Source organism: Notamacropus eugenii, chromosome X (genome assembly GCF_028372415.1).
Source record: "Notamacropus eugenii isolate mMacEug1 chromosome X, mMacEug1.pri_v2, whole genome shotgun sequence".
NCBI classification, from domain to species: Eukaryota; Metazoa; Chordata; class Mammalia; order Diprotodontia; family Macropodidae; genus Notamacropus; species Notamacropus eugenii.
This window is the reverse complement of record NC_092879.1, coordinates 41,313,074-41,337,771: the sequence shown is the minus strand read 5'-3', so window position 1 is coordinate 41,337,771 and position 24,698 is coordinate 41,313,074. Positions and strand designations below refer to the sequence as shown.

Sequence of the window (24,698 nt, the reverse complement as noted above, 5' to 3'; positions counted from 1 at the left end):
ACATTTTTAGAAGTTCTCTTCCACCCCACCCCTATCCCCAACCTCAGGCTTCTTCTCCTGTCCATGCTTCTAAGATGTCTGAACCATATGCGATAGAGTTCACCCAACTCTAAGACAGCCTTCTACGTTACCATTTCTCTCTCTCTCTCTCTGAGTAGGACCTGCTGTCAACAAGCACACACTATAACCTTCCCAGCACTAGTTTCTTCCTGCTGCTCCTGAGTTCTAGGATCACCCATTACTTATCACTTTGCTCACAACAACTGAAAACGTATCCCATCTGTGTCTAGCTGTTAGAATTCACTTACATTTTTGATCATAGGTGTGCAAAGCAAATTCCTTCAGTCATGGGCAAGTGTGGTCATATTACAGAACATTGTGATAATTAATATAAATTTGCTTATTGACACTTTCCCAATAACTATAATTGTTATTCCCTACCATTCAGCAGGGTAGACTTCAGTCTATGTACCTCTCATTTTGATTCAGTATGTCTTTACTTTTTAGTTGTGTTCTTTGTATGTGATACATTGTTGAAGTTTTTTTCTTATCCATTCTGTCATTTTTTTCATTTTATTGGATAGTTTTATCCATTTATACTTGAATTTATGTTGGTTATGCTTATGTTTGCCTCCATTTGTTTCATTAATGTTGCTTTTTGGAAATCCCCTTCCTATTAATGTTAGTACTTTGTTCTTGTGATTAAGTTTTTTCTTGAACTTTTTCAATGTTGATATGTTCCCACAGTGTTTCTCCCCTCCCCCATTCCTGTTTGCCTACCCTTTCCCCAGTTCTTGGATTTTACTTAAATTATTCAGTTTTTCTCTTGTTTATTTAGTTATTTCTTCACTTCTTTCTGTCTCTTCTCTTTCCCCAGTCAGTTAAATGGTTAGCTTCAAATTCTCCATCTCTAGAGGACACATGTAACTGCTCTGAACTATTTTTCCAGGTTGCTTCTTTCCTTGTTTTTGGAGAATTATTGTCATTGTTAAGTTTCCAAAAAGTAGCAGTGACCTAGTACAATACCATGTCTCAGTCAGAATCTCAAGTGCCAGCAAACTGCTGACCATGGTGCTGACAGAGCTAAAGGAACCAGATATTACAAGAAAGAAACTCGCTGCTCCTCAGTCCAGATGTTGACTACATCTCTCCTGGTAATCATTTAGATGTTCATCATCTATTAGACTTGCTGAGGAAACCTGACTCCCTTGCTAGTTATCATGTACAATTGCACTAATATAATAATTTAAATTCACTGATTGTAAGGATGCTCTTGTAAGATTTCATCTGATATAGAACCCTGCCTTCTCACTACCTGGTGTGCAGCCCCCAAAATCCCTGCTATCATGAGTTGTATACATGCTGCTCATAGCTCAGATGGCTCTCCAATCTCAGTGTCATTCTCAACTTCTCACACATTCATTTCCCATATCCATTCACTTGCCAGATCTTAGCATTTCTATCTTTCAGCCACTCAGCTGCCAAAGTGATTTTCTGAAAGTTCAAGTTTGACCAGGTTAACTCCTATCCCCTACTCAATAAACTCAACTGACTTCCTCTTACTTCCAGGATCAAATAAAAAGTCTTCTGTTTGGCATTCCAATCTCTTCCCAATCCAGCCCCTTCCTACCTTTCCAGTCTTCTTATACATTATTCTCCTTCATATACTCTTTGGTGCAAGCATGCTGGTTTTCTTGCTGTAGCTCCCATACAATGTTCTATCTCATGTCTTCATGTCTTTGCACTAGCTGCCTCTTAGGCTAGAATGCATTCCCTATCTCCAACTCTCATCTCCACTTCTTGGGATCCCCAGTTTCCTTCAAGATACAGCTCAAGCACCACCTTCTTCATGAGGCCTTTCCTGGGTACCCCAACCAGTTAATACTTTCCATTTGTATCTGTTTTGTATACATATGTGTGCATGAATATTTTTTCCACCACTAGAATAAAAGCTCCTTGAGCATTTTTGTCTTTATATTCCCAACACTTAGCACAGCATCTGGCACATAGTTGAACCATAAGAAATGTTTGTTGATTGATTCTAATGGTATAGGATCGATGTTTCCTTTATTCCATGAGTTTTGAATTCCCACTGGTCTGTGAGTGTGAAGGATGAAGGGCGTTACAATGTGGTCCTCTGCTGAATCACTGGAATTTTCCATGGCACTGAATGAAAGTTTGGTCTTAAGTCAGTCTTACCTTTGATTCCTGTCTTAAGATAAAACATTTAGAGGCTTAGCATTTTTCCATCAGTAAAGAGATAAAAGCTGGGGAAAACTATTTTAATGAGGAGAATTTGTTGAGTAGCCCAAGAACAGAGTTTTGGACATTATGTGTTAACTTTCTAATATGGACTTCAGAATACAAATAGAACTTTAGATTGACTGAGGATAATTCCCATCAGTTACTTGGAAATGTGTCATATAGAACTTGCCATGATTTGGCTATCAAATGTATTTTTAATAAAGTAGTGCGGTACCCTTCATCTTAGGGAGGAGGGTACTATCTCTGTGGCCTTGAACCTCTCATAGCTGCATCAGAGGCTCACATGAGAAGCACTGGTTTCTGATCAGTTATCATCTGTGCACTCACAGATATCCTTGTTCAGGGATGAATCCAAACATCCAGTTCAGAGCACATATTTAATACTGGGACGCCTGGTCTTCGAGGCCATCTTATCTCAGTTGTAATTTAATTCTTTGAGTTTCTGAACAAGAAAAGTAAGAGATACCAATACTAGAAGTATAGTAAAAAACTTATTTGGAACACCATGTGGAACACCCACTTTCCTATTTTGTTTTTCAGGTAAACATTAAGATAAAGGGTTCCCAGATACCTTTGAACTGGACCCTTGGCCTTGCCAATGACTCTCTTCCTCGTACTCGAGTGATATCTGGCAGTAGCTCTAGTCCTTGTACACCAGCTTTGCAGAGGACAGGAATCACAAAGGTAGGATGACCTTTCATTCTCAGTAAGATTAACATTCCTTAGTTACTAAAGGAAGGGCTCTGGAGGTACAAAAGGTAGAGGGAGGAAAGGATCTGTATCACTTCTCTATGCTCTCATTAGAATGTTCCTGGCATCATTGCCCAACTGCTTGATGCTTTTTAATTGGATACCCCTTTTCTTGGTTTCCATTGCATGATTTTTCTTTAGGATCAGGTCCATTAAAAGAATCTCTTTCCTTTTTCCCTAGAGCATGAGCTCATTTGAACTCCTAAAATAATGTTGATTGTTCCTTCTCTTCCTTTCTATGGTGATAATTGTGGGGGGAGAGGTTGTTTGTGTTTTTGGTGGGAAGTGAAATAAGAGTTGGTAGGCAGGTTTTGTGTTCATTAGTTTTGTTTCTGTGACACCAAAACATCTAAATCCAAAGTGACAAATCTAAATAGTCTTCCAGATGTTTGGGAACAGATGCCTCCATGTTGACTTCCCAACCCAGAATGCCATTTGGGGTGAATTTATGTCCTTGTAGATTGAGTATCTATCTAGAGTGTTACCTCAGCTCAGATTCTGGGTTTACCATTACTAACAACAATTTTAAAGTGAAACATTCTTTTGGAAATGTTCTGTCTTTAAGCTACCTTGAAAAATTGATCCCAGAGTGCTTTTAAAATCAAGAACTGCATGTCTTCCTTATTCCATTTTCTCTACTGCCATTTCTAAATAGACCATGTTGGATACTGAGGCATACCACATAGGATACAATGGAGTACAAATATGAAAGTTTCATTGTCACTCATGATGAAAATAGATTACTGTAGAAATGTTGGTAGATCTGTTCTCTCTTGCATCTATTTCTTGTTTTTCCAGTTTCATAGATAGATGTTCTTGGGATGATCTGGGTCTACTCTTTGCAGGCTTGTTTGCCTTTCTTGCTTTTCCAAGTTTTGTGAGGCAGTACTTCTCCTATTCTTCTGTCCTCCTTCATAATGTTTTACCAATGAACCAGTATTTTAAGTGGCTGTTGAACTTGGCTGTCCTGTCTCTCCACTGGGCCATGCAGAAAATGATACCTAAGGCAGTTTCTGGACATGTTTGACCTCATTGTTATGGGGGCTATTGGCCTCACTTTTATCAAAATGGTGATAAACATAGTTAATGCCTTTGCAGTTAGTTTTAAAATATCAGATTGGAGTTTTTATAATGAATAATTTTCTCATCTTAATCCTTTATCCTTTCTTCTAGTTTGGTGTTAATTTTGACCTGTCAAAGGTCTTACCACATTCAAACAGCTGATTCTGAGGAAGGGTGAGTTTAGGGGGAAAGAGATTAAGTTACATTTTGGATATATAGAGTTTCCATTTCTGTGACTGCAGATGTACAGCAGACAGATGTGGGACTGGAGTTCAAGAGAGAGGTCAGAACTAGATATATAGGGTTCACTTAGAGATGATGTTTGAAGCCATAGAAGTTAATGAGACCTATAAAGGGAGAGATAGAAATAGATAGACATAGAGACCAGAACAAAGCCCCTGGGGGAAACTCACATTAAGGGGGCAGAAGATGTATAATAATGTAGCAAAGGAGAGAGTATGAATAGTCAGACAGGTAGAAGGAGAACTAGAAGGAAGTCAAGAGAGGAGTGTCCAGAAAAGGGAAAGTGGTCAACAGTACCAAAAGCTGTGGCAGGGTCATGGAGGATGATGACTGAAAAGGGTGGCCATTAGATTCCAGTCCTCAAATGTCAAGTGTTGGAAGGGACCTCAGAAATCATCTAGCCCAATCTTCATTTGAACCAGAACCCCCTGGACATCACTGTCCCTGACAAGTGGTCATCTAGTCACTGCTTGGAGACCTCCAATGAGGGAGAACCCACTACTCTCTGAGGTTCTGTTTTTGGGGTAATTAATCCATAGGATCACAGGTTAAGAGCTGGAAGGGACTTTAAAATCCAACCTTATCATTTAAGCCCAAAGATGTTAAGTGATTTGCTCAGGAACACAAATAGTCAATGTCCTTACCCAAGAATCAAACCCAGATCCTGAGAACCCCAATCTTGTACTCTTTCCAGTGCCCCGTAGGAAGGTTTTCCTTAAAACAAGCTGAAACTGATTTTTTGAACCCAAGTGTAAGACCTTGCATTTCTCCCAGTTTCATTTCATCTTCTTAGGTTTAGCACAATGTTCTAGTTTGTTGAGATCTTCTCAGAGCCTGACTCGATCACCTACTGTGTTAGTCATCCCTTTCAGCTTTGTGTCATCTATGAGCATGCCTCCTATGCCTTGATTTCAGTTACTGAGTTTTTGTGGTCCGACCCTGATTTCTACCAATGCAGTTCATGTGTTGCCTGCTCTGCAACTTCCAGTCTCAGCAAGTGACCCAGAGCACTAACAGAAGTTAAGAGGCTTGCTCATGGTCACACAAGCGTGGGCCTTGTATCCCAATCTTTTGGGCTCCAAAGCCAGCTCTCTAGTCACTTTACCACATTCCCTCTTTCCTTAGCTCTAGCCGTTGGAAATATTGAATTCTCTGCAGAATGTCCTCTTTTTCCATCTTCCTAAATCTTGCCATCTTTGAGGCTCAAACCAGGAGTCAGCTTCTAATCTGGAGGCCCAGCTCCAACCTTAAATGACTGGAACATATTACCTTGGTTTGCCACTGGTTAAAATAGGAGCTGTCCCTATTGGACTTGTCATCCATCTTCTCTCTGTGCTCATTTCTCAGGGCTCCTAACTGTAAAGCACTTTGGCAATGTGGCATGCTAAAATCAGCATTGATATTTCAGTGCCAAGGGAATCTTAGTTTCACTAGGGTGTTCATGTGTGAATTCAATTTATTTCCTCCAAAGAAATTCCCTTAAAGATAGACATGCTGTCTAACATCTGCTTGAGCTCAGGAATTAAGTATTTTGTTGTATATTAAGGAATGACATGTTTGTTTTCAGGGCTTTTATTAAAGTACCATAAGATTTATGACATGATTTTAGACTAATAAGGTTACAGGATGATGCCCGAGTCTGTGATGACATATTTGCACGTTCCCTGTATTTTTATATATTTGAAGAATGAAAACCTCCGACTGAGTAAAGATAACCACCACAGCTACTCCCTCTCAGACATGGCCATCAGACCTAAAACCTCAGTGCAAGATGATGTCCTTTGGAGCATGTACCCAGCTGAAGATCAGCCTCCAAAGGTACCATCTCAGTGATTATTTAATTCCCTTTCACATTAATCTGGATGACAGAGAAAGTGAGGGAAGGTGTCCAGCTCTGCCTTCTGGGGTGAGGGGGCGGGAGGAGCAGGGAAGTGCTACAGGTATTTGGGGGCTCCCATAATGTCCCAGAACATGGTCATTTCCATTCAGCACATTTTTTGAGGTGGGGAACAGATGCTGCTTTAAAAGAAAAAAAAGCTTCATTGATCCTTAACTACTCCAGTGACTTCATTATCTCAACAATTCAGGCATTCCCTCATAGTGATACAGATCTCACCTCATCCATGTCAGGCCATTCTGCGCCACACTTGTCCATGTCCTTCCACATGTCCAACCAACACATTAGAGGTTTTCCTCTCTTTCACTTGACATCACTGGGGTGCCATTGGAACACTGCAGATTCTGTATCTACAGTGATAGCTTTTGTCTTTTTTTAAATATACCACATTGTTTTACTAATAGAATCCTCCCTTGTAACCAAGAAAAAATAGTTAAGCAAAACAACCTGTCTTCCATTTCTTAGCATTCAACATTTATAATCTCCCTCCTCTACTGAAGAAGAAGGAAGTATCTATGAGAATTTCTTGTGCCTTATACTGTGCTAGATGCCATAGGATTTGTGGAACAAGTACAGAACCTTCAGTATTATTGGGAAGAGAAGATTTATAGATGTATGTGACAATTCAACACAAAGAAATCAAGGAGTCACGTATGGTCCAGGCCCCGAGTGCTACAGGACATCAGTTAAAGGAGTGTACCCTATGGGTTAGAGTTAGTGGAGAAGGCTTTATGGAATCTCTGAATCACATATTGTTGGAACTGGAAGGCTCTTTAGAAAGTACGAAGCCTTTTGTGTTACAGGAGAGGAGATTTCATGGACAACATGTGTCTTGAACCCACATTTGAAAAATAGGTAGATTTTGAAAGGGTGAGATACAAAGAAGGGGAACAGGCATTCCAGAACAGAGGCATGGAGCAAAGAATGAGGGGAAAATGACCTGACATGAGCCAAGGATACCACAACGAGTAGTATTAGCTGAGGTTAGAGGACCTGAAGGCCAACTATGGCACAGAGTAGATGTGAAGGCCAAGGCCCTTGGTTGGAATGTGAGCCTGAAGAACTCGATCCCCTGTGCAACCAGGTTTCTTTCTCTTTAAAAGCAAAAGGTTTGATTAGAAGAGTCCTAAAGTCTTTTCCAGCTCTATATGTTATGATATTCCCTTCCTGGAGGAGGACTTTGGTCTCTACCTAAGACCAAAGAATTATGAAAAGAATACTGAACAGGAAGTCAGCATCATGGACTCATAGCACTAAAGCAGGAAGGGATCTCAAACTCCTTGAATTTACAGAGGAGGAACCTGAGGCCCAGGAAGGGGAAGGGACTTGCCCAAGATCACCCAGAGGATCCTAGCCCTAGAGCTGGAAGGGAACTCCAAGGCCACTTAGTCTACTTCCTCCTTATTTTAAATAGGAGGAAACAGACCCAGGGAAGGGAGAAGTGACTTGTCCAAGGGTATATAGGAAGTAACGGAGGTGAGATTGGAACCCAGATCTTGTCACTACAAATTCAGCCTTCTTTCCATTGTACCACACTTCCTCTCAGCTGATTTATAAAGTCTATATGTACTTTAGTTCACCAGTCATCCTGAAATTAATGCCTTGGATTCCCAATGGTAGAGAATTGCGCTGAAATATTTGGTTATATCTTTAAGGTCCCAGAAAGAACGACCTCAAGATTCCGCAGCAAGGATATCATCAACCAGGCCCGCCGCCATCCACTGTAAGTACCTCTGCGCTCTGTGTTCAAGCCCATAGTGATTTATTTATGGCCCTTTGGAAAACTGAAGCTAGCCTCAGTGGTTCCGGACTCTCTCTGATTGAAGTCAAACCCAGAATGTTCGGAATGCCCCCAATCTTCTTTGGCCTTCATACTGTAACCACAGTTGAAATGATTTCTTTTGAAATTTTTTTGAAAATCTGTTTTACCCACATCTAAGGCAGCCAAATTTCCGAACTTGAGCTAGTTGACAGTTTGGCCCCAAAGCCTTCCCCTTTCACCATTGACCATGTGACTTGGAAGCCCAGGCTGACTCCCACGATGCCTTGGTTTGCTGTGATCGTGGTTGGCCAGAATTAACCATTTTAAAGGTGACTGCAGCGATAGGGAGATATCTTGCAACAAATGTCCCCTACATGTAGACACAGGTAGAACTTTAGCAATCACCTCACATAAAACATTCTCTCACATCAGAAATCAATGTCATCAAAGAGACAGGGGAGACACACAGGTAAAAATTAGGCCAAAAGCTCCAAGGAACATTCCAGAATTCAAGATGATGTCCCAATGATGGCTGTAATTACTGAATTTCTAGGTCTTTCTTATTGGGGTGCTTCATTTTTCTCCCAGCCTACCTTTCTTTTCAGCAGTTTAGCCCTGTATACTTCACTGCACATACCAAGGTCTATGTGGTCTGACATGAAGAGCACAGTGCTCTTACCATAAGACAAACCCTCCCATTGAATGATTAGTCTTAGAGCTGCAGATCCCCTTCTGGAGAGGAAGCAAACATAGAGGGCAGAAGTTATAGAGCCTAGGGGAGGGAAGCCAAGCTATGGAGACTTTTCTTAATCACTCCTTGCTAAATAATACTCCTTAAGCCTGTGTTTCTTTTCCTCCCCTAAACTTTAACCAAGGCCTGACCTCACCAGAAGCCTCTGAAAGTAAAAACACCAGGTTTCTCTCCTCCACCCCCAGAAATGGTTAGTTGTAGCTTTCTAAGGGCAAAGAGAAGAAAACACCTTAGAAATCAGTAGCTGTTACAAAGCTGAGCCACGGTACTTAAAAAAAAGAAAAACAGCTTTACAGACAAAGAGGTACCTAGCGCTCCAGGGTACCAAAGCACATGTACCAGGGGTCTTTCAATAGAATCTAATTCAATGGGGACACATTGACTAAGTTTTTACCATGCATTAAGCTAGGTTAGCCAGAGCCCCAATTTACCCTTGTCTGTTCTCAAGGACCCTCCAGTCTAGGAAAGATACTGCAAAATAAAATTGGAAGGGGCCAAAGGAGAAGCCAGCACAGAATCCTATGAGAAAGCCAAGGAGAGGACCCTTAGGGCATTTAAAATAGTATCCAGTTTACAGAAGTTATTACACAAATAACTTTTCAGGAAACCAGCTATTGCACAAAGTGAGATTATGAATAGAAATTTCCGGAAAAATCAGCATGTGGGTTTCTGGTGTCCAAGGTCTACATGAGACAATTGCTATCCCAACAGAAAAGGAGACCTTGAACCACTGGGCAGCTTGGAAGCACTGGCCAGTCCTAGTAATTCTTCGGTGTTCCTATGGCTCTTTGATCTTGCATATGTGGGAGAGAGCTGGGTGGCACAGTGGAGAACACTGTGGCCTTGGAGCCAGGAAGACTGGAATTCCAAACCATGCCTTAAACACTTAATATGTGTGTGACCCTCTCTGTCCCTCAGTTTCCTCATTTGTAAAACTGGGATGATAGCACGCCCCACACAGGGTTGTTGTGGGATTAAAGTGCTTTGCAAATTATAAAGCGCTACATAAAATGCTAGCCCTTAATATATGAATACTCTTCAAAAAATAGAGAAGCCTTTTAAGGTTTGCAAAATGCTTTCCATCGATTATTTTAGAGGACTCTTAAAATAAACATGAGAAGTAGAAACTACAGGTAATATTATCCTTTTTTTAACAAATGAGGAAACTGATACTCTGAGGGATTAAGAAGCAGCTCTTCCCAAATTTGGGTCCAAGTTCTATCCACTGGGCCCCACTGCTTCTCCATTGCTAGAAGGATCACCCTCTCCAAAGTAACTCTATTTGATATTTTTTGGAGAGGGGGCAGAGCTCTGAACTTATTTGTGTAGGAATTTTCCGGAGTGAAAACTCCCTCTTCTAAGACAATTACTTAAAGTTTTATCATTGAAGAGAGTTGCCTGGGCCATATGAAAATTGTGAAGATTTGAGGTCACACAAGGAAGCATTAGCAAGAGGCAAGACTTAAACTGAGATCATCCTGACACCAAGGCCAACCTTGCATCTTGTTGAGCCATAGTGTTCCCAGACCCCAAACTATATTTCCTTAAGAGAGGTTAACCCATAAAGTCAGGACAAAAAAAATCTTTCTTGTGTTACTTTTCATTCACTTGTTCATTTGATATGGTATTAGGCACTTTTACTTAGGTAATCAAATTATCTAAATATTATATTGAGAGAAATGGTACAGGGCTTTCTAGAACTAAATACATTTGTAAGCTATGGGGAATAAGCTATAAATAGCTACCTTTTCCCATAGGCACAATCAAGAAACTCTTAATTGTAAATAAGATGAAGCATTTGGGACAAACTCTGATATTTAGGAATGTTACCTTGGATTGGGAATGCAAGCCTGTATTCTCTTTAATGATATATCCATGATACACATATACACATCTATATACATGCACAAGCTGACATACATCTTTCACCCCCACAAACACATACATTCACCTTTCTCAATCTGTGATCAATCTATGAAAGCTCGTCATTGGTTTATAAGTTAAGTTGTGCTTTTTCTCTTTTTGAATGCCAGCAAGTGGCAAGTGATTTTCTGTCTTTCAGTAGTTCACAGCAGCTGTCCTCTGCGGGACGGGTTCAGAAGCCAAAGAGTGGCAGTAAATTCACTGGCAACAGACAGTGGGCAATGGAATGTCGTCTGACCAACAGTGCAACATCAGGTGAATCCTTAGAGCCAATCTTCCCCCCTCACAACACATAGCTAATGTCTAACAGCGCGTGTTCGGTCAACACAAGTGAGACTGGTTCACTAAAACTACTAAACCTCCTTTGTATTTCAGTAGATGCCCAGTGAGTGGGAAACCATTCTCCTGCCATAGTCTCATTTCCTGGGATGTTTCCCTTCCAACAGTTCATACCTGAGTAATGCTTTTGGAGACGGTAGAACGCTTTCAGTGTCTCAGTTGGACCTGGCAACTTTTAGGGAACAAATATCTTGGCCATAAATGAAACTGTCTAAACAGCTCCTCTGAAGCTTGGGGGAAAGAGGAACCCCCACCATCACTCACCTACCCTCATTCCTCCACTCCACCCCCAGAATAAGAAATTAGGATGCATCTTTGGTAGGAATGAGCTTGGGAGGGTGGTGAAACCTAGGCCAGGTTCTGTTGGCTTTGACTTTGTACCTGTGTTCTATGACTGTTATAATAATAAACAATCATAATAAGGCAGCTTGGCTTAGTGGATTGAGAGCTGGCCTTGGAATCAGGAAGACCTGGGTTCAAATCCTCCCCTAGACACATGTGACCCTGCATAAGTCACTTAAACTCTCAGCATCCCAGGCAATTCTATAAGTTGAAGAGAAGGTACCAGTCTACATTGGTGGAGGGAATACCTCATCGGTGGCTTCCTACACCAATAAAATTACAAATCTGGAATAATAATATTAATAATAATAACAAAAACAACTATAAAAGCAGTTATTTTATCTACCTGTGCAATAAGCCATCGAAAATGAAATATGAAAGAATAAAATCATGATGGTGACTTGTCCCAGAACTATTTGAACCATTGAAAAAGATGAGACAAGCAAGATCACAAAAAGAATAATAAATCCCATTGCAAAGTATGAAAACCCAAGACAAAAATGATAGACTTGCATTTCTAGAGTGGCTAAGGGCTGCATTGTGTTGTTCTCACAGCTACTTTCTGGAATCATTATTATTTACCTGTTACCAGAGAAAGAAACTGAGATCCAAAGCAAGATTTATAGCTTCAGCATTTTTATCCCTTCAACACAAGTTTGGGGATTCTACCAGCCTCCCTCAGGGATACTCTGGCCAGTTTTCCAGGACAGCTGGTACTGGTTTTCCATTCTCCTATGGAAAGAATACCCTTTTCTTCAGGTTACTACCAACCCAATGTTCTGTCCTCATAGCACATCTATCCTGCTGCAGCATTTTCTCTTGAGCATCAGTTAGGACAGGGCTTGGAGGTACCTTCCCTGTTGACTTCTTAGCTCATATCAGAGCAATGGATTTTTGATACAATATACACCATGTGATTGCATAAGAATATCTGGATAACTAGCTAGATTTTTTTTTTCAATTTTCATTCCAATATGTAAACACAGCCAAAATGCTATGTATAAACAAAATAGAGGGATTTTTGTTGTTTTGGAGGCAACTGGAATTAAGTGACTTGCCCAGGGTGACAGAACTAGTAAGTGTCTGAGGTCAGATTTGAACCCAGGTCCTTTTGACTCCAGGGCCAGTGCTCCATCCACTGGCCTACCTAGCTACCTAGCAGCCCCAAGGTGTTTTGTTTGTTTGCTGTTATGTTGTTTGCTTATTTGGTTTTGAGAAATGGTAGAGAGAGAGCCAGCCTTGACATCAGGAAGCATGGGTTCAAATCCCACCTCCAACATATACTGTGTATGTGACCATAGACAAGTCAAGTCACTTAACCACTCAGTGACCCTGGCAGCTCTCTAAGACTAGAAGCTGCAGGGCAGATACCAATTGGTTTCCTCCTTTGGAAGTTACCTATGCCAGTGAAACCACAGGTCCAATTTTAAAGAAAAATAGCATTCTTATTAATCCTTACTTGTCCATAACTGGCTACTTGAAGAACATTTAGATTGTTTAATTGCAAATTTACAAAACGGTTGCTGTTATCTTCAGTTTACAGATAGCAGTAGAAATAAGCAGCTGTTCATACCCATTAGCTCGTTTTGTTTTGCTTTTCCTTTTTTCCCTATTCATTTATTACTAACTTAATGAAATCCTCTACCTGAATAGTGGCCACACATAAATATTTCTGTCTTGTATCTGTACTGGACTGGAATGAACAGACTAAAGACAAGGTAGGGAAATGAGCCTTTTAATTGAGCAACCAATGAAAAGATTCCAGGAGAAAACAGTATAGCTTGCACTGAAGCATTTTGAAAATGAGATCAGAAATCCAATTTTGAAATGCAGGCTGAGGGGATCTCTAGCAGGACCATGGCTGCTGGGAAGATTGAAAGGCATTTGTATAAGACTTATATAATTAGAAATCCTTCCTTCCCCTAAACAAATCATTTGAGTGTAGAATAGTGAAAGAAGTGCCACTTTCAGAGCTGAGAAGACCATTACCCAGATCTGATTGCAGAAGCCATCAGTGGAGCGATGGTGCGTTTCCAAGGCCTATTCCAACCACAGCTTCCAGCCAGACTGATCAGTGGAGTCTGGGGCTGTCTGCCTGGCTATTCAACCAATCCGCATGCATTTCTTAACAGTGGGAAGTACTGGAAGATAACAAAGACAAAAATAAGACAATCCCTATCCTCAAGGAGCTTATCTTCTATCCATTAGCTGAATCTATCAAGGTTTCTGGATGGTCATGTAGACGTCCAGTGCTGACCAGTTTGACTGGACCTATAGCATTTCTGATGGCCCTTGAGCAATTTTAACATGGCTCTGTGGTATTAGGAACTTTCTGGGGTGGGGTGGGGGGAAATTCAAAGCTATTTCTCTCACATTGGCAGTTGCTTAAATGCACTCTATGGGCCACTCTCTAGTCCTAAGGGGTTAAATAAGCTCACTCAGGTACAGACCTGTGTCTCTTCTAGCTCCTAACTAGAGCTTAGAGGTGGTGATGCTGTAGGAGACAAAAAGAAAGCTAGTAGGTAACCTTTAAATCTGATAAGGCCTCAGAAGCAATCTTAAAGTGGGAATGAAAGAAAAGAGAGATCATGTTTCCTTTAATCACATGTCCAATGGTTGATGTAAATTCTTGTAAACAGAGAATGACTTCTACCTCTCAACTTCTATATTAATCAGAAGAAAAACATACAAAGTAGGCCTCCTGTAAGTGTTTGGGTTTTTAGGAATAATAATAATGATAATATCACCATGCCAAATACTCATACTCTCCAAACTACTTAGAATGAAAAACTTGCAAAATATAGGTATCTAGTGGAAGAAACTAAAACCATTGGGAACAGAATGAGGTATATATCATCTCCATCATCCCGTCTGCTACTAGGATAGTTCCGTAGACACTTTCAGTGACTATTCAAAAGATGAGCCTGCACCTCAATCCAATTACAAAAAACAGGTAGTCGACCCACATGCAAAATATGCATATGCAAAATAGTTCCTGGAACATTAAATATAAAAGACTAATAGTATGGCAGTTGTTTCTTGGACCATTTCTTTCTGAACTCCATTAAGAAAAAGATAAGAAGAATGAGATAACAATACTTTTATAAAGTAATCATGGCAGATCACGTACAACATCTTATAAACATCCCCAAAGGTTATAAATTGATAGTCATATAGGACCCAAAAGTAAATGAATACAGAAAATACCTTTTATAACTTGTGGTATGAATTTCAAATTCCGATGTGAATTTGAGATATGTTGTTTAGAGGATGACTTGGAAATCGTTAGGAGTTTACGGAAGGCCTAGGAAAGAAGAAATAGAAAGACTGTCCCCACAATGCCAAATGGAAGGTTGAGGGATACTCTCATGACTACGGAACTTGTTCACATAGCCCAGATGAATTACGAAGATAAATGTCTCCTTCAGTTTAATTTTGTAATTAAGTACCTGCTGTGTGCCAGGCACTCTGTTGGGTGTTGAGAAGAGAACCAGTTCCTCTCCTCAAAGATGAACAGAGACAAGTAAATATAAAATATATACACAATAAGTACATTGATAATAGCACTTCAAGGTTTGCAAAATTCTTTACAGTATTTCATTTAACCTCACAACAACCCTGTGCACTAGAGTTATCCCTGTTATGCAGAGGAAGAAACTGAGACACACAGGGGTTAAGTGACTTGTCCAGGGTCTTACTACTACTGTATCATACCAGATTTGAATTCCAGTCTTCCTGATCCCAAGTCTAGAGTGCCACCTAGCTTCCTTATGAAGATGATGCTTGAGCTTGGCCTTTAAGGGATCTTGTGATTGCAAGAAGTAAGGGTGAGGAAAGAGCATTCTAGATATAGGCACAGTCTCTGCAAAGGCATGGAGACTAGAAATGGAATGTCAAGCACAGAGAACAGCTAGTAGACTTGTGTGGTTGGAATGTAAAATATGTGAGGAGTGTTACAGGGTGTACTTTATAATCAATCTGGAAAGATAAATTGGAACTAAATGAAAGGCTTTAAATGGCAAATAAGAATTCATAATTTAATCTTAGGTGGCACTGCAGTGGATTGAGTGCCAGTCCTGGAGTCAGGAAGACTGGAGTTCAAATCCAACCTCAGACACTTACTAGCTGTGTGACCCTGGACAAGTCACTCTACCCTGCTTGAGTCAGTTTCTTCATCTATAAAATGATCTAGAGAAGGAAATGGCAAACCACTCCAGCATTTCTGCCAAGAAAACCCCCAAAAAGGAGTAATAAAGAGTCAGATACAACTGAAAAACTACTTAGAGTCAATAGGGAGCTACTAAAACTTTTTGAGCAGGGAGTGACATGGAGAATCTGTGCTTTATAAGTATCAGTTTTGCAGCTTTATGGAAAGATCCCTCTCCAGGCAAGAAACTAGAGGCAGGGAAACCAATTAGAAGGCTGTCAAAATAGTCTAGGTAACAGGAGATGAGGTCCTGAATTAGGGTGGTTACTATGATCTGTTGAGAAATTTGAGAGCTGGTGTAGAGACAAAATCAACAAAACTTGGCAACTCATTAGATATGTGGAATATGTGAGACAGTGGAGTCAGGGATAAATCCTAGGCTGTAGAACCTCCATGACTGGAAGAATGGCAGTGACCTTGACAGGAAGTGAGAGTCAAGAAAAGGGAAAAAGATGATGATGTCTTTTGGTTTGTGAGTCCTCTATTGAGTTTATGATGCCTGTAATACATCCAAGTGACAAGGCTTAGAAAGCAGTTGAATATGTGGAATTGGAAGAGAGATGAAGGCTGGGTGTATAGATCAGGGAGCCATTTGCCTGGAAATGATTTTCAACCCATGGAAGCTATTGGAGTCACAACAGAGCCGAGGACAGAACCCTGGGCTACACCCAGAGTGAGGTGAGATATGGATGGTGACCCAGGACTGGTATGAGAACTAGAAGAGACAAATGTCCCAAAAACCCAAAGAGAGAGTTTCTCGAAAGAGGATGTAGTCAACAATACCAAACACTGCTTGCAGAGAAATCGATCAAAATGAGAATTGAGAGAAGGCCATTGGATTTATCATTAAAAGATCAGCTTGCAGTGCTTTTGGAGAGAACAATTCCAATAGAGTGGTGGGGATAGAAACCAGATCTTGGGAGGCTGCGAAGTGAGTGGAATGAGAGAAAGCAGAGTCAAGACAGCATTTTCTAGGTGTTTCACAGGTGTTGGCCATGAAAGGGATGGAAGATATGGAAAGATAACTTGAGGGGAAAATTGAATATGAGCCAGTCCCAAAGTCAATGTACCGAATACATTTTATGTGGCTTTTTAATTATTACAAAATAGTGAAAAGAGTCAAATCTCACCTTAAATATATGTGTTTATATGTATAAATATATATATATATGGACATGTATAAATATATATTTCCAAAATTACAGAGAATGATCTGAATATACATCAAATAATAAACTGTCGTAACTAATAATAATAACTAATAATAAACTGTGTTTACAAAAGAAACTATTGTGAGAATTCTTGAGATTTAGACTTCCTAAATTTATAGGTAAAGATTCTCATTACAAAACATATGTATGTCATATATATATAATTTACAAGGATTCGCTAAAGAAAATAACATTCCTTTAAATAGCAAATCTCTTTATTGAATTTAAAATCAAATTAAATTTAGAAATATTTTGTTTAACCAAAACTTTTCAGAATCTAAGGAAGGCACTATGATCCAATAGAAAGACCATATCAGAAGACCTTGAGTTCAAACCCCACTTCTGATCCTTCCTTCCCATGTGACTCTGGACAAGTTACTTCCCCTCCCTGGGTCTCAGTTTCCTCTTGCATAAAATGAAGATGGCTTCAGAGGTGTCTTCTGTTTCTAGACAAGGAGTTCTTAACAAGGGACAAGCAGTTCTTTTTGACTCATGGATCCCTTGGACAGTTAATCTAATGAAGCCAATTCTCCCTTTTCAGAATAATGCTTGTAAATGTAATAACTAAATTACATTAAGATTAAAAAGGAAAACAATTAAATTGAAATGTAGCTACCTACCTACCTACCTAGTCTACCTACCTATATACCAAGTTCATGAACCCTAGGTTAAGAACTCCTATTCTAGACCCATAACTTTGTGATCAATTTTCCATGATCCTTATTTGTTTTAAGATACTGTGGGATGATGCTAAGTGGAAAGTAACCTCTCTAGTTTCATCCAGACATCTCGTTGTCCTTCCACCCAGTAAATCAGTGCAAATACCTGCCCCGCTGAAGTTTTGTTTTTATTTTCTAGACATGTAACCACTGTTGGGGGTTGTGGTCACTCTTTCAGGGTATTGGTTTTGTCTCTGGAGTCAAAACCCAAATGAGCAACCCCTACCACCCAAGGTCAAGGTCATACTGCACGTGCAACCTCTCCCTCATATACACCCACATACCCCACATCTTGGATCTCCTTCCTTTCCTCCTTTTTCCAGCACAGCTGGGAGGCTCTTTCTAACAGGAGTTCCAGTGACCATAGGCAACTGCTTCTAGAGTAAACTCTGGGTATAATTCATTTCTGCCCTCCATGCTTTCCCCCAGTGCCCAAAGTTGGTAGGAAAGTGCAGAGGAAAAACTAGACTGGGGGTGGGGGAGAGGGAAGGATGCAAAGGAAAATACCATATTAGCTTCTGGCTGTGTGTCTGTGGGTGTGGACAGACTGGATAATTCCTTGCCTCTCTCCTGCATTCTGTGGGCTTCATAGACCAGGAGCTTCCCCTGGGACTGCATGCTTCCTCGTGCAGGAAATCAGAGAAACTTGCTACAAATTTGCCTTCCAACCTCAGGCACTAACCCAAACCTCCTCCTTGGGCTGAGGCCACACCAAGGGACTTGGGGGAAAATGAGCTGTTCCCAGCAGAGGACAAAGGGGCAGCAAGCAAGCCAAGAGCCTCAAACTACCCGACTGAGGAGGGTATGGATTTGTTGGAAACTGGCCCCTCTGTAAACCACCTGCACCTTGGGGCAGCAAAGTGGGCATCTGGCCACAGATTTCCAAGCACTTTATTCTAAGGCTGCAAAACAATAACAAAAGGGGCGTGATATTCATTTTCAAAATCCAAATGCACCAGGGACCTCCCCTGGCCTCTGCTTGACCTCTTTTCCAAGTAGAAGAGGAGAGACAAGGCTCTTAACAGACTTTAAAAACTCTTTCTCATTGCGGGTTTAACAACAGGTGGGCCCCACTTTACGAAAAAAAATCAGAGCAAGAAAATCTTAACTTACAAAGCAGAAATTCCTCTCATAGATTCAAGATTATAAGAAAAAAGGATCATCTGAAAAAAAATTCCCCCCTGGTCTTTTTCAGTTGCTATTTCTCCATGCATTAAAGGAGGTGGGGTGTGCAAAGAAGTGGAGAGGGTTCTTGGTGGCTCATTCTAAGGCAGCCAGGTGACAAAGGAAGTTGTTTTTCTGTGACCCCATTTGGGGTTTTCTTGGCAGAGATCCTTGAGCTGTTTGCCATTTCCTTCTCCAGCTCAGTTTGCGGATGAGGAAACTGAGGCAAACAAGGTGAAGTAACTTGCCCAGGGTCACACAGCTAGGAAGTGTCTGAGGCTGGATTTGAACTCAGAAAGATGAGTCTTCCTGACTCCAGGCTCAGCATTCTTTCAATTGCACTACCTAGCTGCCCTGGAGTCAGGAAAACTTGAGTTCAAATTCAACTTCAGACACTTACCAGCTGTGTGACCTTGGGCATATCACTTAATCTCTGTCTGCCTGAGTTTCCTCATCTCTAAAATAGGGATAATAATAGAACCTACCTCTTCCATCAGATAAGTTAACACATAAAACACTTTGCAAACCTTAAAGTCCTAAATAAATGCTTGCTGTTATTATTATTATTATTGTTATTATTAACAATTTGACAGGAGACAGAAAGTATCTTAGAAATTTCTGAAGCCCCTGTCCTTTGAGGAGGTTCAGAAATTAACTTAAAACAATTACAAAAGTAGAATATAAGATTATGGTAAAATGATTCCTTTTCCAAAATGTACATTTCCATAAGCATTTTCTAGCATAAAGTGAGGTCTTATTTTGCATAAATTGTCCTGTCTCTAATACCTGCATAGTGATTTACTTGTTTCTCTTTTTTCCCATTTTATAGCTCTTTTCCCCAGTGCAGGCTTGACCTGGGGCAGATGACATTGGGAGGGGAGGGGGAATATGCAAGAAATTTTCTCCTTGCCCCAGTCCAACTGAACCATCCTTCTCTGGGGTAATGGATAATGGTGAGAAGGAGACCTGCAACCTCAGGAAGCCCAAACCCAGGAGGCCCCCTTAGCCCTACATGTTCTCCAAACCTTCATTTCCCTGCTGCAAAGCAACCTGATGCCCTGTTAGGCTAGAAAGCAGCTTTCCCAGAGCCAAATTTGTGCTGTACAACAAAGAATTGAACACTTCAGCAAGTGGCCCTGAGTTCCAGTTTATCTAATATCATGGCAGTTCGTAAAACCGCAGTAAAGCATTCAGTTGTTTGTGTATAAGTAGACCAGGTACAGGCTGTCTAAAATGGGAACTATCCCAGCCAAAATAGGGCATCTAATCATCCTAGGTTAGGTCTTTCTTCTTACCCACTTAGCAAAAACTATTTCTGGGTTCTGTCAGGTACTTGGAATTTCTTGGGAAGGGGGAGAGACAAAAGTGGGAAGCTATTGCTTTATTGGATCCCTCTCTTTCTCCCTGCTTAAAGGTCTGAGAGCATACCTGCAAACTTACCTTCTCAGGCAGCAGGAAGTAATCATTGCAGAGGGGTTCCACTGGTCCTGCAGGCCCTTGGAACTTAGCCTGGTCATGTGTCCTGAGTACTTTTCAGGGGAATCCAAGGGACACTCTTGTCCCATAGGGATGCTTTGGCGATATTGTATGCGTGCAAAGGAAATTGGTATCAGCACTGTCACTAATTCTATTTTGGGCAATCCACAGGATCTTCCAGGCCTGAACTTCCTCTGACCAGGGCCCTAGAGCCACTGTACAAAAATGGTGAAAGTGCCCCTCCACCAATCCAAATCGTAGTAAGTTTTCCTTTCCTCTACTTCTTGATTGATTTTTTACTCGTTATTGTGGTTAATTTGCCATTTCCATGGTTTGTGATTTCATCATCCTGTTTACTCCATCTGCCAGCCCAGATTATAGTCTCCCCCATAATTTAGGAGATGGATGTCATGAATGGCCATGGCTAAAAAGGTACATTGCTCTGTAACTAATCTGGTGATGAGCACTCTTAGGTGCCTAGAAAGAACGTAATCCATCTCCAGGCCTGTATTTACCAGTCTACTAGAGTGAAAGCTCTCTGCTGACACAACCTTTGAAAATCCAAAGTCACCTTACTATCTGTGTAACCTTGGACCAGTCACCTCACTTCTTGAGGTAGGCCTCAGTTTCCTTCCTCTGTCTAATAAAGGAGTTGAACTGGCCTGCCTCTGAGGTCCCTTCCAGCTTGAGTTGTGTGAATATTCAATCCTATGATTTAAGAACAAACCTTAAATTATGACACTGCTTATATAACCCTGAACAATTCACTTAACCTCCCTGGGTCTCAGTTTCTTCCTCCATTAAGTGAGATGGATGGACTTGATGGCTTGCGAGATTCCTTCCAACTCTAGATTTATGATCCTCTGTGAGACTTTACAGCAAGGGAGAACGATATGAAGTCAGGATTTGAATCCTGACTTGCCTGCTTGCTAGCTGTATGACTTTGTCTAAGCCCTTCTCTCTGGACCTCAGTTTTCCTCATCTGTAAAATGATCAAGTTGGACCAGATGCTCTTTTCCTACTCACAATTCTATGATCCTATGAATCACCGAAACTTTAGAGTTGAAAGGGACACCCAAAGCCACTTGAAAAGGACTCTCCTCTATATTATCCCAATAAGTGGTTATCCAGCCTTCACTTGAAAACTTCCAGCAGTGTGGAACTAGCTCACCAGATCCCAAGGCAGCCCACTGTTGGACAGCTCAAATGGTTAGAAAGTTCTTTCTTTCATTGAGCCTAAATCTATTTCTCTCACTCTTCCACCCCTTTTCTCCTAGTAGTGCCCTCTGGGGCCAACCAATCAATCAATCCCCCAGCATTCATTAATCTCTGCTGCATGCCAGACACCAGATTAAATGTAATGAAGAAACATAAATTGAATCCCCCTTCCCCACTGCAACCCTATGAGAAAGATATTAACTTCACTTTTTTTCAGAAAAGGAAATTGAGGCCCAGAAAAATTGTAGCTTGTCTGAGATCATACAGCTGCTCCTTAGCTGTACCATACCCACTGTACCATACGGCCACCTCCCTGGCAGCAGACAGCAATGAAAGAACCTTGTTCATCCAAGAAAAAGAAATTCTTTAAGAAAGATTACTTATTGCTAGGTTACCCTGTGAGATGAAAGATTTACAATTAAAACTGAAATGGAAAAAAAGACTTCATAAGCCCATCCAAGTTAGAGCCAGAAAGAACCTTAAAGATGATCTTATCTCAGCCCTTCATTTTGTTTTGCTTTCCATGTTCTTCTGTTCAATAGAAAATATTTGTGGGTAAAGATGGATCACTTTGTTATTAGAAGCCAACCCTCAGATACTTCCTAGGTTAACCTCAAAGACTAGAGTAGAAGAAGTTAGATACTTACAAACCATTAAAGGGACCTTTACTTCTATAAATCCAAGGTTACCCGATCTTTGGAGAGTTGTGACACCCTATTATTTTTGGTTTGTTTTTACAACAACCTCTCCTGAGCCCAGAAAGTGCAGTGGGGCATATCTTTTTTTCAACCTAAAGGGAATTTTGGGGGAGAACTTTTTTTTTTGACATATTCAAGATTCCCCTTCATGTCACTAGATGCAACTTGCAATGTGGCAAAACTAGAGAGGGGAAATCTCCAAGAGACGCAGCCGTTCCTGGACCTCAGATGAAGGTTTTGACTTTATTTTGGGAACCAAACAGAAAGTCAAATGGGGCTGCATAGAAAGCCTGGCCCAAAGTACCCAGATAAATCACCACAATTCACTTCAGTGAGAAAGACCAACTGGTCTTTGGAAGAAACCTTAGGTCTAGAGCTTGAAAGAAATTTAGAAGTCATCTGGTCATAGGATTCTAGATCTGGAGTTTGATGGGATCTCAGAGGCCATTTGTCCAACACTGATTTTACAGATGGAGAAATTGAAGCCCCAAGAGGTTAAATGATTGGCCCAAGATCACATAGGGACCTCAAAGGTCTTCTAATTCAACCCTTTCATTTTATAGAAGGGAAAACTGAGATCCAGGGTGGAGGGTGGGGAAAGGACTTGCTCAAGGTCACCTATTGGATCCTAGCTCTAGAGCTGGAAGGGACCTCAGAGGCCATTTGGTCCAGTCCTCTCATTTTACAGGGAGAAAATTGAGGCCCAGAAGGGGAAGGGACTTGCTCAAAGTGTCTTAGTAAGTCAGCATCAGAGCTGGGACTAATATCCCACCCTCCATCCAATTCTCCTTCCATTATATCCTATTGCTTCCCATCTGCTTGACTGCCTCCAGCACACTGTGCAGACAGTCTTTCCAGCAAGGGTCACCAGGCTCAAAATGACTAAATCAATGATGTCTTCTCCCACCCCCATCCTGGCTTGGGGCCATGTAGACTTGCCTTAATGTTCATGTTTGGGTATTCATCCTTGGTCAAATATTGACTCTGGCCAGGGAGGTGGAATTTACATTTGAGTGGGAAATATTTTGAATGGACTTTTTAAGCCTGTGCAGTCTTTCCTATCCTGAAGCAAAGAGTGACTTCAGTGATTCTCCTTGTTCCCACAGACTCCTGGTTTCCTTAGGGGAAGAGATAATATCAGACTGTTCTTAAAAGCCTCCGAATTTTCATCCTCCAGTGATGAGATTATTACCAGTGATGAGGAAGAGCACTCTTACTTGCGGTTGGTTCTCTTGCTTTCCAATGTTATCTGCATCCTAACAGGAAAGGATAAACAGAGGTAGAGACTAACCAACTGGTCAGTGATGCACTAACAGAAGCTATGAGATCTGCTTATTGCATATGACTTGTGTACATTTGCAGTTTGACTCTAGGTTTCAGATGTGTGCCTTTTCTCTCTCTTCTGACAGTGTTGGCATTGGCCAGCATGAATGCATGTATTCAGCATGTCCTAGGATGTCCTCAATCAGAATAGTTCCATTATAAATAGCCTTGAACTACTCTGCTCAGTAAAGTCATTATGAATTTAAGGGCCACATTCTGGGAAGTTAAAATGCAAGAGGGCAACCAGCATAGGGACAGGATCAAAAACCAGATCATTTTGATGGAGTTGGAACTGTTTAGCCTGAAGAGAGAAGAGCTAGGAGGGACAAATATAAGGATTTATAGCTGGGATATACCTTAGAGATTCTCTAAGAAGAATCCCCCAAAGGTAATGTGAGTTGTCCAAGGTTAGATGCTGCTAACAAGTCACAGAGCTGAAACTGGAATCCAGATTTTCTGACAACATTCAGTGCTCTTTTCATACCACTATTGCCCACAATTGTCCTCAAATATTTGAAGGGCTATCATACGGAAAGGAATAAGACATTCTGATTTGCACAAGAGGACCAAACCAGGAGCAAGGAGTAAAAATGATAGGAAATCAAGTTTCAGTTCAATATAAAGACCAAATTCCTAGCAATCAGAATTGGCTAAATAAGTATATGCAGTTTTAGTAGTTAGTAAGTTTCCTGTCATTTGAGGTATTCAAATAGTGCCTATAAATGCCCATTTCTACATCAGACAGATGGTTGGGCTACCTCAACTCTATACTTTCTTCTGTGGTCATATTGTGATAAATTGCTTCCCTTTCATTGGGTTTGTATTTACTCAAATTAATGCTCAGGATCCATTTTTCCCATATAAGAATCTCTTCCCAAGAGCAACCAATATTAAACACATGATATATATTATAGTATTAACAGGTAGGTGGCTCAGTGGATAGAGTACCATCCCTGGAGTGAAGAAGACCTCAGTTCAAATCCAGTCTCAGACACTTACTAGTTGTGTGACTCTGGGCAAGTCACTTAACCCTGTTGCTTTAATCCACTGGAAAAGGAAATGACAAGCCACTTCTGTATCTTTGTCAAGAAAACCACATGGACAGCATTGGTGTTCCATGGTCTGTGGGTCAGAGTCAGACATGACTGAATGACTCAACAATAATTAAAAAAGAACAATGTATTTGAAATAATGTAGGAGGAGTTGTTGATCTTAACTCTTAACAGTCGCTTAACAATGTGATGAGTTTCCCAGTTTAGTTGATGAAATTACAGTCCTTGTTCAGAGGCATCTGAGGGACACTTTACCAAAACGTTAGGCATGCCCACTGGCATCTTACTAGGACACA

At 40.8% G+C, this 24,698-nt stretch overlaps 1 protein-coding gene across 3 annotated transcripts in view; it reads left to right on the top strand.

The window, feature by feature from the left end:
* Positions 1 to 24,698, top strand: part of LOC140515640 (mitogen-activated protein kinase kinase kinase kinase 4-like) — a 238,508-nt gene that overhangs the window by 163,541 nt on the left and 50,269 nt on the right. The window contains exons 14-19 of one of the 3 annotated variants that reach the window (XM_072626440.1): positions 2,806 to 2,949; positions 6,007 to 6,138; positions 7,873 to 7,940; positions 10,796 to 10,908; positions 20,283 to 20,371; positions 23,134 to 23,249. In XM_072626440.1, coding sequence (XP_072482541.1) covers positions 2,806 to 2,949; positions 6,007 to 6,138; positions 7,873 to 7,940; positions 10,796 to 10,908; positions 20,283 to 20,371; positions 23,134 to 23,249 — 662 coding nt within the window. Of the gene's footprint in view, positions 1 to 2,805; positions 2,950 to 6,006; positions 6,139 to 7,872; positions 7,941 to 10,792; positions 10,909 to 20,282; positions 20,372 to 23,133; positions 23,250 to 24,698 lie in introns of all 3 variants that reach the window. The other 2 variants (XM_072626439.1, XM_072626441.1) reach the window with 2 other exon arrangements.